This window comes from Oreochromis aureus, linkage group 16 (assembly GCF_013358895.1).
Source record: "Oreochromis aureus strain Israel breed Guangdong linkage group 16, ZZ_aureus, whole genome shotgun sequence".
Classification (NCBI taxonomy): Eukaryota; Metazoa; Chordata; class Actinopteri; order Cichliformes; family Cichlidae; genus Oreochromis; species Oreochromis aureus.
In genome coordinates this window covers 4282445-4298031 of record NC_052957.1, presented here as the reverse complement: position 1 = coordinate 4298031, position 15587 = coordinate 4282445, and the positions used below count along the sequence as shown (strand labels likewise).

At 40.6% G+C, this 15587-nt stretch overlaps 1 protein-coding gene across 1 annotated transcript; it reads right to left on the bottom strand.

Annotated features, from left to right (window-relative positions):
- Positions 1 to 412: 412 nt before the first annotated feature.
- esyt3 (extended synaptotagmin-like protein 3) lies at positions 413 to 15151 on the bottom strand. The gene is made up of 23 exons (XM_031756660.2): positions 14532 to 15151; positions 13642 to 13683; positions 13043 to 13177; positions 12859 to 12935; positions 12691 to 12760; positions 12516 to 12605; positions 12380 to 12435; positions 12149 to 12269; positions 11781 to 11957; positions 10642 to 10724; positions 9938 to 9986; positions 9711 to 9800; positions 9504 to 9566; positions 9358 to 9417; positions 7071 to 7142; positions 6156 to 6242; positions 5745 to 5894; positions 5265 to 5620; positions 5032 to 5130; positions 4805 to 4936; positions 4556 to 4661; positions 3199 to 3248; positions 413 to 2838 (listed from the first exon to the last, which is right to left on the bottom strand). The coding sequence occupies exons 1-23, from the start codon at positions 14877 to 14879 to the stop codon at positions 2805 to 2807; spliced, it is 2547 nt and encodes an 848-aa protein (XP_031612520.2). The 5' UTR covers positions 14880 to 15151; the 3' UTR covers positions 413 to 2804.
- Between the last annotated feature and the right edge of the window lie 436 nt (positions 15152 to 15587).

Sequence of the window (15587 nt, the reverse complement as noted above, 5' to 3'; positions counted from 1 at the left end):
TAACGCGGTTCCCTTTTCGGTGCAATTTTGCACGTTTTTTTTCGTTCACACACACACACACACACACACACACACACACACACACACACACACACACACACACACACACACACACACACACACACACACACACACAGTTCTTCGTCCTGATCAGCTGTAGAGCATTGTCAATCAATCTCCTCTGTGCCGTGTACAGTACGGAATCGCTACATCGATCACTAGCAGTGTGACTCTGAAGTGCTGTTCTGTATGTTTAAGTTTTCTCCACAGGAAACAATGACGGCGAAACGTTTTGCACCGTCAAAGGCACCTGAGGTAGCACTCAAAAGGCAGAGGGAAATGCTAACCATCGCACAAAAAAGTCGGACTTCTGGACATGCTAAAGGATGGAAGTTACCGTATTTTTTTGACCATACGGTGCACCGCATTAAGCGAAACAAAACAGGTAAGTTAAACTCATTCTTTCTGCTTTCTCTACTGCTGTACCATAAATGCAGAATCCTTTCGCAGCTGCCTCCCATGTTCTGGACTTGAAAACTGGGTTTGATCTTTGGTTTTCATTCTGTAATACTGGACTTAATCTACGAAGGTTTGAACTTTGAGCGTGTTTCAATGTAACCGCTAAGACCGGTAGATCTAAATCTAGTATGTGAACGGACTTCGTGGTAAAGAAGGGGAGTGAGTGGGTCAGCGCTCAGGGCACAGAGACTAAGTCGGCCTTAAACACACCATTTATTTTCATGGAAGAAGACAAAACCAGGATTACAAATACAGTTTTAAAATACCCCTATACAATAAAAATAACGTTCTCAATACGCTTCAAACCCTGCCGGCAGAAATAAATATACACTACCCAAACGAATACTACAATGTTTCCCATACGCTAATTCCCCTGTCACAGACCGGTCTCCTCTTGACGGCGCGTCACCGCACAGTACAGCGACACTCCACACCTGAACACGGCCTCCCTCGTAGCACCGCCCTGAAACAAACAGACACGGGCCAGCAACGTTGTCGGCACAGCCGCTGCGACCCTCCCCTGGCAAAGCTGCTCCAGTGGGAAAGCGATACTCACGGATGCAGGCAGAGGCACACCGCTATGGCAAGCCATTAGTGCCAAAAATCGCCTGCCATAACATACGCTGGCTTGCACGCGTTTCTTTTCCTCCTGCTCACTTTTCGTGCGTCTCTGTGCTCATCATCCCCTTTAACAGGTCAGTTTGGCGGCTGATACACAAGAGGGTAATGAGGGAATGAGGAACAGGAGGGAATGCAGCTGGGATTAATCACACGGGACTAATCACACACATGAGGCAGGGAGAAAGTGAATCAGAACAGACTAACGCAGGACTGTCAAAGTAAAACAAGAAATTCACAAACATGGAAACTAGGGCGACCAGGCATAACACAAGGAATTCAGGGAGGCACAGTAACAAAATCTAAAGCCTAGAAATCACAAAATACCTAACTTAGGGAGCTACAAATACAAAAGACTAAACCATGAGAACCACAAAACAGAGAATATTAATGATCAACACAAAAACACTGGGTCACCAGACCCAAGATCATGACACTCTTACAATCTTTATTTTTGGATAAGCATATTATCTACCATCACACAAAATTTGAAAAGGATATCTTGGAAAGCTCTGGATGCTAGACTGCTAATAAACAGACTAACAAACCTGACTGATTACATATTCCCTGCGTTCAGGGGGGAGAATAGGGAGTCTATACCCCCAGCTGGTCATCTGGGAAGCTGCCTGAAGAGATTTATCGTTTTCACAATCACACTCGCACAGTGAAATGATGTCAAATCAACCATGTATTTGTTTGAAGATATTTATTTGCCATAAATATGAATTGAAAATAAATGTCCCTTTTAGCTTCAGCTCAAAAACAACAACCGGGAACAGATTCCCTGCTCAATAATTAATGTAAAACAGAAAAACATCAAACTATTAGCCAAGACAAAGTCTTTAAACCACCATAGATCTCTGGTAGTCTGAAGACAGTTCTACTAAAAATATTCTGCCACCTGTTGTAACAAATTTACCAACTACAATTGAGATTTCTTTTAAATAATACATAAATACAAAAAAACCCATCTTTCTTTGAAGTGTTTATGTCAAACCTCTGATTAACTACTCAGCTCAGAACTGTAGTCCTTCATAAAGAGAATGACGGTGTACTGACATGTTATTTTGAATGGTCTGAGAGGATTAGGTTGAAAAGGAATAATATCCTATTGAGTCAGTAACTGAGGCCAAAGAACTTGGCTTGTGCCCTTCTTGGATGCAGTTTTACTTCCAATGAGCTGCAGAACAGCTCAGCTGCCTCGATGTAAAATCTGCTCAGTGGGACTTTGTGCATTTCAGTGTTTATCAAAGTGTGTAATCCATCCTCACCATGCACTCACTCATCTACATTGCTGTAACGAACATTTGGCTTTTACCTGATTTCCCCCAATATATATACATAAAACTGTCAATAAATCTATTTACAATAAAACACAAAAGATGAACTTTGGTTCAGATGAAATAACCAAAATATAGACATTGCTTTGCTTGCACAAACCTTTTTTCCATTGCTATTAAGGGTCTTTTTTGTTACAACACACACACACACGCACGCACACACACACACACACACACACACACACACACACACACACACACACACACACAAATCTTAGTTTGCTGTGTTTCGGATGCGTAAGGAGTATGAACTTCTGTCATTTTCTCTGCAGCGGTTGCAGCAACAGCTTTTCAAGCTGAAGTTTCTCTCAGTTGTATGTGCTACACTTACTTCTTCAGCCCGGGTAGAGTGAGCTCATACCTTCAGAGAAAAGAAATATCAGACGTTTATGTGATTATAAGTATAAAATAAAAATGAGCAAATGTTATCCTCTATTGTTTTTATTCCCTTCTGCCATCAGGCAGATAGGCTCTATGCCCTCAATAATTACACTCATCTGGGAAATTGTACAAAAACTGTTTATGCTACATTGCTATAAAACTTCCTTAACAGCAGCAATAGTCCAGGAAGTTGTAAGAAAAACAAAACAAAAAACAAAAACAGGAATAAAGTGCCCAACAGCAAAGGGGCCAGCAATCAGAGCGACACACCAGGAATTACTAACATTTTGTTTGTAGCTAGTGTCACATAAACTATGCAAAAAGAAAAGTGTCCCCTTACCACACTGTGATGCCTTTGACTAGATCTATTTCTGAAAGATCTATTATTACCTGTGGAAAGAAGCAAAAGTGCCATTAATTATCTGGAACAGGGTGCAAAAGAGTGCCAGCCAAAGACAGTTTGACATGAAAGGGATCATTAAAAAAGAAAACTGTTATGAGCCTGTTTGGAAAATGAAAGGTTGCATATTTGTCTGACAAATCACCGTGCACCAATCAGTTTCACTACCAACTTCTTACCCCAGAGCTGTAAAAGGCTTTCTGGGGTCTTCTCGTCCGACAGACACCACTGGCGATGTAGGAATTTCAAGTTGATACTGCATCTCCTCAAAATCTTGTATGAGTTTTGAATCTTAGTGACCTCAACCTCAATGTGGATTTCAAAAGTCAAGTTTTTTGAGAATCTTGTTAATGTGATAACTCAAGAAGGAAGTTACCTAGGACTTTCAAATTTATACCATAGGTTCATCTATTAGGAGGCAAAGGGTGGCACTGGACGGCTGCTAGTAGTTTTAAAGCTTAGGTCAGGAACAAAAATATAGAAAGGGAAGTAAGTTTCACACAAAGAACAGTCTCAATTTTTTTATGGTAGTTTCATTTTAAAGACATAATATTTACCAAAAACCCAGAAAAAAAATCATAAAAGTTATAAACTAATTTGCATGTCATTGACTGAAATAAGTATTTGATTGACTAAAACCAAGCCAGAGTTCTGGCTCCTACCAATTGACTGTGATTACAGTCAATCAATCAAGATACTACTGATCTCAATTCACTATATTTATAAAGCACACCTGTTTACAGAATCAATTTCCTCCATGTTTACAAGAAAGGAAATGCTGAGTATGACCCAAACAAAATCAAGCGTGGAGCTGGAAACATAATACTTTGAGAGTTTTTTTCTTTTGCCAAGGGTACAGGACGATTTCAGCACATTAAGGGGTCAATGAACAGGGCCATAAAAGAACCTCCTTCCTTCAGACAGAACACTGAAGGTGGGTCGTGGATAGGTCTTCCAACATGACAGTGACCCAAAACATACCACCAACATGTAAATCATTTATAACTTTGATGTAATGCTTTGTTTTCATATTCTGTGTTTCTGCATCAATATTAGAGTGTGTTCATTTCCTTCTAAGTTAGCAAAATTACAAATTCAGCAGGGGATCTAATACTTTTTTCCCCCATTGTACAAAGTTTACTGTGAACATTTGAGATAGACTACAATTACTTGAAAACGAAGGTGGTGGGGTGGGGGCTACATATGTAAATATTGTTCAACATATTTTATTATTTATATTTTCAGGGAATCACTACCAAATGAGTAGCTCATCTGATCTATAAGCATCATTACCCACCGAGCCAATGTCCTTTCTCTCTCTGGAAACCAACATCTTGTTATTTTTCACAGACACATCCAACTTCCTAGTTTGTGCTTGCTCGAGTAAGACGTCAAACTCAACCCTGTGATGAAAGCAGGTTGGGACAAAAAGGAAACCATGTCAATGGCTGAGCTTTAAAGATACACAATCTGCATACTATAAATTGTCAATTATTCCTATTTGACAAAATTAGTACAAGATGGTTAATGAATCCAGTAAGCTTACTTTTCATTGAAGACAGGATTAGTTGTCCTCTTCTTGACATGCGTCTTCTTACGATGCTTCCAGGTTTGGTCGGGGAGGAGATACAGGCGGACGTAAGAGTCTGTGCCGTTCTCACTGCAGGGGAATAGGTTCCTGTGTGGTAGAGGCCAAGGTATTTAAGTTTTGAATATTTAATTACATTTTCTTATTGCCTTAAATACTATTGAGGAAAGATTTTTGGGACATACCTGCACCTGTTAACAATGACAACAAGCTTATGTCTCAGGGTTGCGTAGCGTATAACCAGCTCAATCTCTCCAAACGAACCCTGATGATTCCTAATGGCCCTAAAGAGAAAAACATATGCAAAGGTCACTTTTATTTCTACTCTTTCAAACATGCAGCAATTGCCTCAGCTCACCATATTTCAAGGAAGGCTAGAAGTCGACATTAACAGAACATGCAGAGAACAAAGTCTCACTCTGGATAGGTGGCTCCATCTGACAGGTCGAATCGTGATGAAGCAATGGAGTTCTCCGACAGGAGGCTGTGAGAGTCGAACCGACGCAAGTTTCCTGATGAAGATGATTCCTTCCTGTTTTCAGGTGCCTGGAAGGAGCCACGGCGTTGAGCTAAATAACCTTCATTTGGTGAAGTTGGCACTTGTTTCGGAGTAGAGACAACAGGAATTTCTTTGGAGGAAACTACGTTAGAGGAGGATGGAGCGTTGGAGGGACTGGAGACTGAGGTATTCCCTTCTTTTTTGGTCTGTTGCTGTTTGACTTCTGAAGGAGGGTTGACGATAGGCTTGGGTGGAGGCTCTTCCAATTTAAGAATCTGTGTGAGTTGAAGACATGAGCAATGCTACTGTGGCTAAAACCGTCACTTATGAGAGATTTGGAAAACACAATGGGGAAACCAACAGAGATCATTTGCTTTGGGTGTGTGTATGCATGCCCACCCTCAGAGTGGCCTTCAGTTTGATCTGGCTGGTTGCTCCAGAGCGCTCCAGCAAGAAGCGCTGGTCTAGAGTCAGGTCGGAGGTGTTGAGGAGGCGACTGAGGGGCAAGTTGAGAACACCGAGTGGATTCTTCTTCTCAGGCTCTTTCACCTGAACCACATGAACAAAGAAAATATGAAAAATACAAATTACATTAACCTCATGAGGAAATCTGACAGATTAAAAGAGTCTAGTTTCAGAATATGCTTTAGAATCATAAAGTAGTTGTGGAAAAATAATGATTGAAGAATATGGTAAATACAATTAGAAACCTTTACTTCTTTAATGTTAAAAATTGTAATAAAATAAAAAAATAAAAAAATTTGCAAATAGTTTTGTTGCTTTTTTTTTTGCCAGAGAGAGATAACAAACCTGAATAGAGAGGTGCTGCGCTTTGACGTTACGCACAAAGAAGGTGAAGCCCTCCTCCCACACCGGGTCTTTGGAAGCATACACAACCTGGGAAAAACAAGGTCAAACATTTTTAATTTTAAAACTTTAGAGAAAATAATACTTAGAGTTGCTGGTGGGCTTTAGTTTTTTTCCCATGCTAAGTCAGTCGTAAAACTAAAAGTTCTGATTTAACTAGAAATGACTAAAATGTGTTTTAACACCTGAACTTTGGCAAAAAAAGCCCAAATGCTGCAGTACTTCATTCAGGTTTGATTATGTTGGGCTTAAAGTGAACTTTTATTACATGCATTGGCCCTTTGAAACCTTATTATATTATCTCTTTTTGACCTCTTGATTTCTAATTTTGACCTTCTTAACTATTGTATGAAATCTATAAAAATTACACAACTAATATTTTCTTTTAAAATATGCTGTTGACAGTACTGTGACTTGTAGAATCTGGAGTAGTGAAATACAGATAATCTCTGTTCTTATCTTACTGGAGCCCCACAGAAGTAAATAACAAAATAAGTCTGGGTGTTGAGACATCCACAGACAGACACGTTTCTGTCACGAGTGGAATTTGTGTGTGTGTGTGAGAATTTAGTTGAAATATACATATATACATATACATATTCATAATAAAGCTCCTCAATGTAGACCATTCTCTGGTTTAAAAAAATAAACTGCTACATTATGAACAACGGGGAAATATTATCACACAAAGTGTTCACAAACATAACTACTGTATATAAACAAAATTGTAAAGTTGATAAACGGTAGCAAATCAGCAAGTCTAACCATCTGGATTCATCACATATGAACAAGAATATAAAGAACATAAACATTTAAAGGGGAAAATGACGTATCAGCATGTTTAAGTGAGAGCAATACCTTGCTTTTCTTAACATCCTTGTCAACGGAAAATTCAACAAAGGAGTTGGGGCAGGCGACTCTCTTTGTGAGCTGAAAATAAAACAAATCAGTGAGAGTATCAGTTCTCCAATTACTGAGTCTATGTCAACACTAATACCAGAATTACCAACTTGCAGTTGTAAACCTCTAATAACCAGTTAAGTTGCAGTTTACATCCAGTCCATCATCTTTTTGTGTGAAATTTTGTCATAATTACGGTATGAATTCTTCAGCTGTGGCCAAACCTGTGCTTGTGAGCTTAAGTCAGTGTTTGCCTTTGATTTCATCCTTTTTAAAGATTTTTTACACATGCCATCCATTTGAAAAACCGCAGTGAACAAAAAATGTCTATAAAGGAGCACATAAATTTATTAATAATAACTAAGTAATTGTGCAACTGTGAAAAACAAAACAAAAAACAAAAAAAACTCCTGCCCCAAGTGGAGGAGTTTAAGTATCTCGGGGACTTGTTCCCGAGTGATGGGAGTAGGGAGCGGGAGATCGACAGTCGGATTGGTGCTGCGGCTGCAGTGATGCGGACGCTGAACCGGCCTGTTGTGGTGAAGAGAGAGCTGAGTGTAAAAGCGAAGCTCTCAATTTACCGGTCGATCTATGTCCCTGAGGCTGTGGGTAGTGACAGAAAGAACGAGACTGTGAATACAAGCGGCGGAAATTAGCTTCTACCGAAGGGTGGCTGGCCTCTCCCTTAGAGATAGGGTGAGAAGTTCAGCCATCTGGGAGGGGCTCAGAGTAGAGTAGCTGCTCCTCCACATCGAAAGGAGCCAGTTGAGGTGGTTCGGGCATCTGACAAGGATGCCTCCCGGGCACCTCCTGGGTGAGGTGTTCCGGGCATGTCCCACCAGGAAGAGGCCCCCGGGCAGACCCAGGACACGCTGGAGAGATTATATCTCTCGGCTGGCCTTTGTGTTCCCACGGATAAGCTGGAGCAGGTGGCTGGGGAGAGGGAGGTCTGGGCTTCTCTACTTAGGCTGCTGCCCTCGTGACCCGGCACCGGATAAGCGTAAGAAGATGGATGGATGGATGGTGAAAAACAAAACAAAAAATCCACATAAGATCTAGATAATAATAGCAACAAGCTGAAGATCACCTTCTGGGATTTTTCAACTGTATTTAATATGATTCCAGAGTTTCTACTGAGACAGAAGCTACAGGAAATCTCACTAAACACGTCGTTTATCTCATGGATCACTGCATACCTGACAGGCAGGCTGCAGTATGTGACACTCGGCGGCACTCTGCCTTCTATCATTGAAATTCTATGTGGGTTCTACAAAAGTTGGGTGTTTGTCAACAAGCAGACTGGAATCTTATGAATTCAACTTAGTATTTAATGCAAACACGCCACAGAAACTGGGATATGTGGGGGAAAAAGAAGTGTAAGCTGAGATTCATTAGAGGCACGGACACACACACACACACACACACACACACACACACACACTACAATGGGGCAACCCTCATTTTTTGCATTTCAGAATAATGAAACCTTAAGTTAAGAAACTCAGTGCTCTCTCACACTTTACTTTTCACACACTTCTGACTGCTTTTTCATCCTATGACCAGCAGAGGACAGTCGGAGGCAATGAAATTATGCCACCTTGCACAAAGTGGAAGCTTAAAAGCTCTGAGTTAAAACATTTTCTTAAATAATTCCCACGGTTTCCTATAATTGCCCAAAATATCAGATAGATGGGATTCATATTTATTCATAAAGTCTAAGAAAAATGTGAATATTGTTACCTTAGAAACATCATTCTACAACTAGTTTAAAAATGTAGTAGTTTAATGACTAAGTTTTTCTCAGCACAGTCCTGATGAGTTGTGCAAGTGTGAGAAACTTAACCTGGAAAAACCTCAGGTGATATGAAAACCAGCTGACAATAACACACCCATACAAAATGACAAGCATGCACCAGACAAACTGGAAGAACCAGCTTTCACAGACACAACCACACCTAGAGCTACAAGAGAAAGCTAATCTGACCGAGACACCAAGATACGAAAGCACTGTCAACTGCACAGTGTTAAAATGAAACAGAAGCCGAGAGTTTTATTGGACAGTCAAAGAAAACAACCATCTGTGTATGTGAACGACAGACTTTGAGGCAAATATCTTCTCGATTTATCATTAAGAAGGAAAAATTATGTGAAATCTATGTGATGTGCAAAATGAAATGTAGAAAATGCAGAACTGCTGCCAATTTTATTAACTGGCAGCAGTTGTGCAACGACACTCTCGTCTTACCCGTGCTTCTTTGGGGTTCTTCCCATGTTTATGACGGTCTGCAGCCTCACGGCCATCTTTCTATACAGAAGTGGAAGAATATAACTGAGCACACTTGAATCAATGCCTTACAATAACAGCAATATTTCCCATTAGAAGATACTTACTGGTAGATCAGTGGCATTGTCCAGATACACTGCAAGCATAGCACAGGCAAGGTTGTCGGTGGACTGGAAGAAAGTGTTGGAGAGGGAAAAATAATGTGATTTATGGAGCAGCTGAGCGCAGTGCACATCCCGCCGCAGCTTTTAGTTCAAAGTAAAATGTACGAACGCGGATGTTAGCGAGACTGATGAAACACTGGGCTGCTGTACCTCCTTCATCAGGCTGGTGTCAGTCTGAAGGGAAAACCACTGGAGCTTCAGATGAACTTCACCATGCTGTATGTCCTCCAGAGCAAACCACTGGGAGAATAAGATGATGTTTCAAAAGCTTTAATGTAAATACAAAACTATAGAAAATAGTAACACATACAAGAGCATTTGATAAGAAATGTTGTGTTATAGAGATTATTGAGCTTATTCAGGATAAAAGAGCTCACCTGATCCATTTGTTTTTCCCTCTTCACTTCTCCCAAATCGAGGTTATATCTAAAGCAGATGTCAAATAAAAACATAACGTCAATAATGCGTCAGAACTGAGGAGGTGTTTTATATCACCTTCATAGCTACAAATCCACTGATGTCAACGACTCTGGGAAGGACTACCATAAGATTATTGATGCTATCCACAGATTCTGTCCAATACGGTTTTCTGACCATAAAAAACAGACCTCAACAGTTTCAAACCTGTCATACTGTAGCCTGGTTCTTAAAATGCACTGAGGCAGACCTGGCTCTGCACCAGGACTCAGACCAGCATGATGAGGTAAGTAAAAGTACTGGAGTCTATCAGTGCTACCCTTCTGCCTCGTACTAGATGCACCTTTCAATTTTAAACTCCTAGGTGACTTTCTCTTCGAGCTATCGCGGTCACAAAATTTTCAGAAAACTTGACCTCTGACCTTGACCTTGAGGTCAGGGTTACTGAGATTCAAACTCATCTATGACTTGTAGTGCATACAGCTATGGTATCAATTTAAAGCTCCTATGTCACCTCGTTTTCTGGAAATCACATTTACAAACTCAAGTGTCCCCTTTGCCTGCCTGGCGGGATGATGACAACACCCTATCAGCCTTTTACAGCAGAGAGCTAAGAACCAAAGACATCATAGGTAACACAAAATAGCAGAAGTATGCTAAATACCTTCCAAGAAAATCATCTTTGTCTGTATCCTCATCATAGAGCTCTAATTCCAGCTCTTGGCCCGGCGCTTCGTGGACAACAAACTGCATAAAAAAACAAACAAAGATATTTTAAAATGTCTTTCAAGTTTAATGAGTCTGATTTCTTAAAATATTATGGGTAAGGTTTTTAGTAGATTACTTATAGAAAATGGGATATTAGATACTAATAAATTGTAGCCTTCAAATAATGAGTTATTTGTTTTTTACAAGCAAAGACAAGCATCTCTGTCTTCAATAGCATGATGCACACGGGATTACAGTGTAAGAAAAACGTCTGTGTTAGGATGATTGCATCAAATCTGCGCAGGCCATCTGCTCAGCCATCTCCGAGTTACATACAAATTTTACAAATTTGAACATATACAATGATTCTTGAAAAATTTTAGCTTTGCATATCAGATACTTTTCGATATATATTTTTGGGAAAATGGTCTGTTGAGCCACTTTCAGGCCTTATTGTGTACAATCTGAGGCAATGTTTGAACATGAATATCTCAAAGACTGTTAAAGATAAAAGCCTAAAATGTTATCTTGTCTGTCCTGTGTAGGTGTGGCAGAGGAGACAGGTGTGTGCTGTGACTGATGACTGTCACTCTATATATATCTGGGGATGGTGGAGATGGTGGGGATGTGAGTGTGCAGTGGAGGAGCTGAGGAAGGAGCTGCCTCCTGATGCAAGAGTGCATTGATATATAATAAAACATCAGCACAGCAAAGACCTGTGTGTGCATCGGGTCCTTACCACAAACTGAAGAGAAAATACTTTTGATAAATATCTGCATATTTGTCATTTTCGACCTACTGCCCTGGAGGACTCTGACAGTTAAAAAATGTTTTTAAATCAATTTTGAAAAAAATACTGTCGAAAATGATTTGATGTGTGAAGCAAAACTTTCACAGCTTTCATTATATAAGTTCAAAATGTTTTAGGCAGATCCGAGATGGTTGTGCAGAAATTGTTCTAAAAACTAGCTGATTTGACCTGCTATCAAGTTTGTCTGGGAGAATTAAAAGAGGGACAAAAACAGCAGAATCAAATAGTAATCCCATTACTGAAATCAAAGTGTGTGTCAGTGAAGTGTGTTTGTGTTAGCCTACCTCATACACTTCATTCCATTTTGGGTGCAAATTCTCTTTGATGGTCTTGCTTTTGAAATTTCTGTTGCCCACTCTGAGTGTGGCATAGGGGTCTGATTTGCCTTTCACTAAACCCATCATGTATGTGTCCTTAGCCACCAGATCTCTTGCCTCCAGCAAGTGGACCCTCACCACCCCCTAGGAAGAAAAAGCACATGATTCATATTAATGATAGAATCTTTGTATAATTAACAAGTAAAAATAGGTTAAAAGAGCAAAAAGTTAACATATTTTGCCTTAAAATGCACTGTGCTTATTCAAAAAATCCAAGTAGCTACTGGTTATAAGGTGAAAATAAATGTGTGAATTGGAAATGTGATGGTACATACACGAGGAAGTGGAAACCTCATTTGGTCCATTTTGACCTGGTCTATGAGGGGAATACACATGCGGTTGGGCAACACCATGAGAGAAGCGATGATGTCTATGATGGTGTCCTCTGACAGTGAACTGTAAGGCAAAAGATGGAGTGAGATGAATAAACATCAAAAAGTCTGGATGACCCTAAAGAGACAACAAGAGAATGATTCAATTTAAAAGCATCTCTGGGATTTTCTTACCCAAAAGCAGGGCTGTCCAGAACGTTTGTCATGCCAGTCCAGTTTATTTCTAGTGTCTGAAAAAAATCAATTGGAGATCAATTGGAGATTTAAGCAATGTTAATCACATAATTGATTAAAATCTGTCGCCACTTACAGGGCGGCGAATGAAGAAAAAAGTGACTCCTCCCACCAGGGGGGCTTGACCAATAAGAGGCTCTAAAATAACTCTCATCATCCCGTGGAGCTGGAAGATTTAGAGAAAGCTTTATAAGAACAGTAAGCATGTGATGCAGATAGATAGAGGAAAGACAGAAAAATAAGATGCTCACTTTAAGTCCTTTCACACCAGCTGTGATTGCTGGGTTCACCTGAGCATCGATATCCACATCACCAACATAACTGCAGAGTAAACTGAGCTGGTCAGACATAAATGATCGCAAGAGAAAACAACATGCAGACTACTTGGAATTTACATTTTAAAAATGTGTTTGACCGACCTTAAGTTCATGTCCAGAATCACTTCCCTATGTTCCACTTCATGTGTGTATGCTCTTATTCCAGTGATCTTGAGAGGCTGAAAATAAAGAAGCATTTAAAGAAACTCACTCAGTCACAAAAATCATTGCTTATTAAAGTGGACTTGAAGCAGTACACAGCAGTGCACAAATCAAAGCAACTCACTATGTTTCCAAAATGGATCTTGGTAAAAGTAAATGCTTTGAGTGCAGTATTGCAGGCCCTGACAGACTTCTGGATGTTTTCTCTTAATAGCTTCTCCATGTACATCCCAAAGAAAGGCCACGCCTGCTCCAACACCTGAAGACATAACGAAAAACACCATGTGAAAACACCTTGATCAAACAGTAAATGGAATCTTGCTTACAGTATACTTTTAAATTAGGTGAACTCGAAAAGGTGTATAGTATTAAACTTTTGTTTATCATTTCAAAGTGACAGGCAATTAATACGATTTTTTTATAGTAATTAAATGAAAGATCGTCACTCATTCAGTCTGCTTTCAGCTAATATATCAATGAATCTGACATTCTTTCCTTATGCTGTGCATTTAGGTACAGTGTGCATTACACTGTACATCAAACACAATCAATTAGCAGCCATGTGACCTCTGCCATCATAAGGGGGCAGAGCCCCCCCCCCCCACACACACACACAACATCCCCCACAAGACATTTCAGTATTGATGGGACACATACCACATACTTGGTGTCATAGCTCATAAAGCTCAGATGAGGTGGAGTAAGTGAACTTCAGTACTATACCTTGTTAAGCCACTGAACCTTCTCCACATCAGTGAAATTCACCTTTAGGAAAAAATAGATTAAAGTTAGGAGTGGTTTTGTAAACATAATCTCAGTTGAAACTGTCTGCACAACATGCTGACATGAAGACAGTGCTGAAGATATATTACTTATTAATTATACAATATAATTATAGAATTAGTCATGCAAATCTAATTCAAATCAAATCACTTTTATTGTCACATCACATGTGCAGGTACACTGGTACAGTACATGCGAGTGAAATTCTTGTGTGCGAGCTTCACAAGCAACAGAGTTGTGCAAAAATACAATAACGTAAAACAAGCAAAATATAAGAATGGCTAATTCATTTAAAATGAACGCATCCAACTGCTTTAAAATGAGAATTCGGGTCTGCTGTATTTAAAATGAATCTTGCATGAACTGAGACTTTGATTTAATTGTCATTATCATCAGGGGCTCTGTCACCAGCATCTTTCACGGTCATGGACACACGAACAGATAAGCCCGTAAAACACAAACTACAGCCATCAGTAAAATCTGACCTGGTTTCACACCCACTGTGCATGCTGAATTCCTGTAACATTAGAAGAAACCTCTTCCATTGTCTGTCCTCTCCCTTGTTGCGTGCCATGAGTCACTCTTTTGGGTGAGTGTGGTGCAATAAAAAATGGACCAGCCTGAGTGTGTCTTGTTATGCAAAACAGTGCAAGGGAGAACGATACTATTTCCTACAGTTCTAAACAAATAAATGGCATGGTAGCTTTTTCTACGATGACTGGAGAGCTGCTGACCTAAAAGGCTTCGCTGCCAGGCTGCTGAAGTGCTCTAAAGCAAAACAGATGCAGAGCGACAGTTTCTTACTGTACACACATTTACACATAACCTACCCAAGATGCCATTTGTAGGGAACCTTTCAGCTCGGTGTTGATCGTGTGCTTTTCATTGTCCACAAAGTCAATAGCCGATCCGATCCGGGCGTCCTTCCACTGGCGATTTTTCTTCCACCAAGTGAGCATAAACATGCACAGCAGCACCCAGCTAATGCTGAGGCCCAGGTAACCCGTCAGGTATACGGGGTAGAAGACGAACACGGCTCTCCCGCAGTAAATCAGAAACTCCATTAACATGCGATTGACAGCCGAGGAGCTCAGTTTCTCAGTGCTCATCGACGGGCTCTCCCCGAGCCCCGCTCCCTGCACCGGGCTGCTGGTACTCACCGGTCCGGGAGATGCCATTGGGTCGTAGTCCTGCTGAGGACTCGGGTCGGAAAGTCCAGAAAGCCTAAGTAGGCGCAGCGCCCAAACAAGCTGCTGTTTTGCGTATTTCGTTTTACAGAGCAGCTAAACCAGTCCGCCGCACTCTCCCTGCAACCATGACAGTCCTAAAAACTTCCGCGTTAGAAACTTCCCATGCCAGGTAGACACACCTGCGCCCATGGGTGGGGAATACAGTCAGCTTAATTAAAAAAATAAAACAAAAACTCCACCCTAACAATAAACAAGAAAAAAACCCCATAAGCGTGGCTTTTGCGCGCGCGCGCACACGCACATAAAGAAAAATAAATTTCAATCGGTGTGCACTCTTTCACTCTTTGGCGAACAGCGCAGCAGAAATCCAGATATAATAGTGCAGTGACTCACTGTGTGCTGCAGATAGCGCCAGAGTGAAGGCTACACCAGAGACTCTGATTTAAATAAAGCTCTGTGATGGTAACTGTGATTTCCCTCAGTGGTTATCAAACCCCGGGACACTATAATAGCGGACAGGGGGAGAAAAATGACCATTCTAAGGGCCCATGAGTGACAAGGCCCCTAGAAAACAGCCGACAACTGTCATTTTTAACACGCGCTGCTACCTAGGAGTACGATGGCTCCGTTAAAAGGGAAATCTGGGGTTCAAAAGCGACAGGTAAGAAATTTACCTCGTAGCGAAGTCCACATGAA

Excerpts from the sequence above, each read along its gene's own strand:
- esyt3 (XM_031756660.2), bottom strand. The coding sequence starts at position 14,879 with ATGGCATCTCCCGGACCGGTGAGTACCAGCAGCCCGGTGCAGGGAGCG. Across the intron at positions 10,725-11,780 it reads AATGGAATGAAGTGTATGAG|TTTGTTGTCCACGAAGCGCC; the intron begins GTAGGCTAACAC and ends TTTTTTATGCAG. Across the intron at positions 5,895-6,155 it reads CGCAGCACCTCTCTATTCAG|GTGAAAGAGCCTGAGAAGAA; the intron begins GTTTGTTATCTC and ends CATGTGGTTCAG.